Source organism: Myotis brandtii, unplaced genomic scaffold (assembly GCF_000412655.1).
Source record: "Myotis brandtii unplaced genomic scaffold, ASM41265v1 scaffold434, whole genome shotgun sequence".
Lineage (NCBI taxonomy): Eukaryota > Metazoa > Chordata > Mammalia > Chiroptera > Vespertilionidae > Myotis > Myotis brandtii.
Genome location: NW_005366599.1, coordinates 2,132,072 through 2,132,382, shown reverse-complemented (window position 1 = coordinate 2,132,382; position 311 = coordinate 2,132,072). Strand labels below are relative to the sequence as shown.

The 311-nt window shown below is 68.2% G+C and overlaps 1 protein-coding gene across 1 annotated transcript in view; it reads right to left on the bottom strand.

The window, feature by feature from the left end:
* ESPN (espin) overlaps positions 1–311 on the bottom strand; it is a 23,577-nt gene that overhangs the window by 2,147 nt on the left and 21,119 nt on the right. Inside the window, exon 9 of the mRNA XM_014546197.1 lies at positions 5–226. Within this exon, the coding sequence (XP_014401683.1) occupies positions 5–226 (222 nt within the window). The remainder of the gene's footprint in view (positions 1–4; positions 227–311) is intronic.

Here is a 311-nt window from a genome sequence, read left to right as displayed (position 1 = left end):
GCGCGGCTGAGATGGGAAGCAGCTGCTCCAGCTCCAGCTCCAGCTGCTTCAGGCGCGCCTCCAGCTTCTGCGCCTTGTGCAGCACCTGCAGGTTCTCGATTTGCTGTTCGATGCGGAGGATGTCGGCCTCGGTCATGAGCTCGCCGAAGGGCCCGAGGATGCCGTTGTACTCGCGGGAGTACCTCCAGCCCTCGCGGGGGTAGCAGCACGAGCTGGCGGCTGTCAGCTAAGGCGGGGAAGACAAGAGAGGGGAGGGAGGCGGGTCTCCCTCTGGCCCAGCTCCCGCAGCGGCCGCCGGGGGGCGCCCTTTG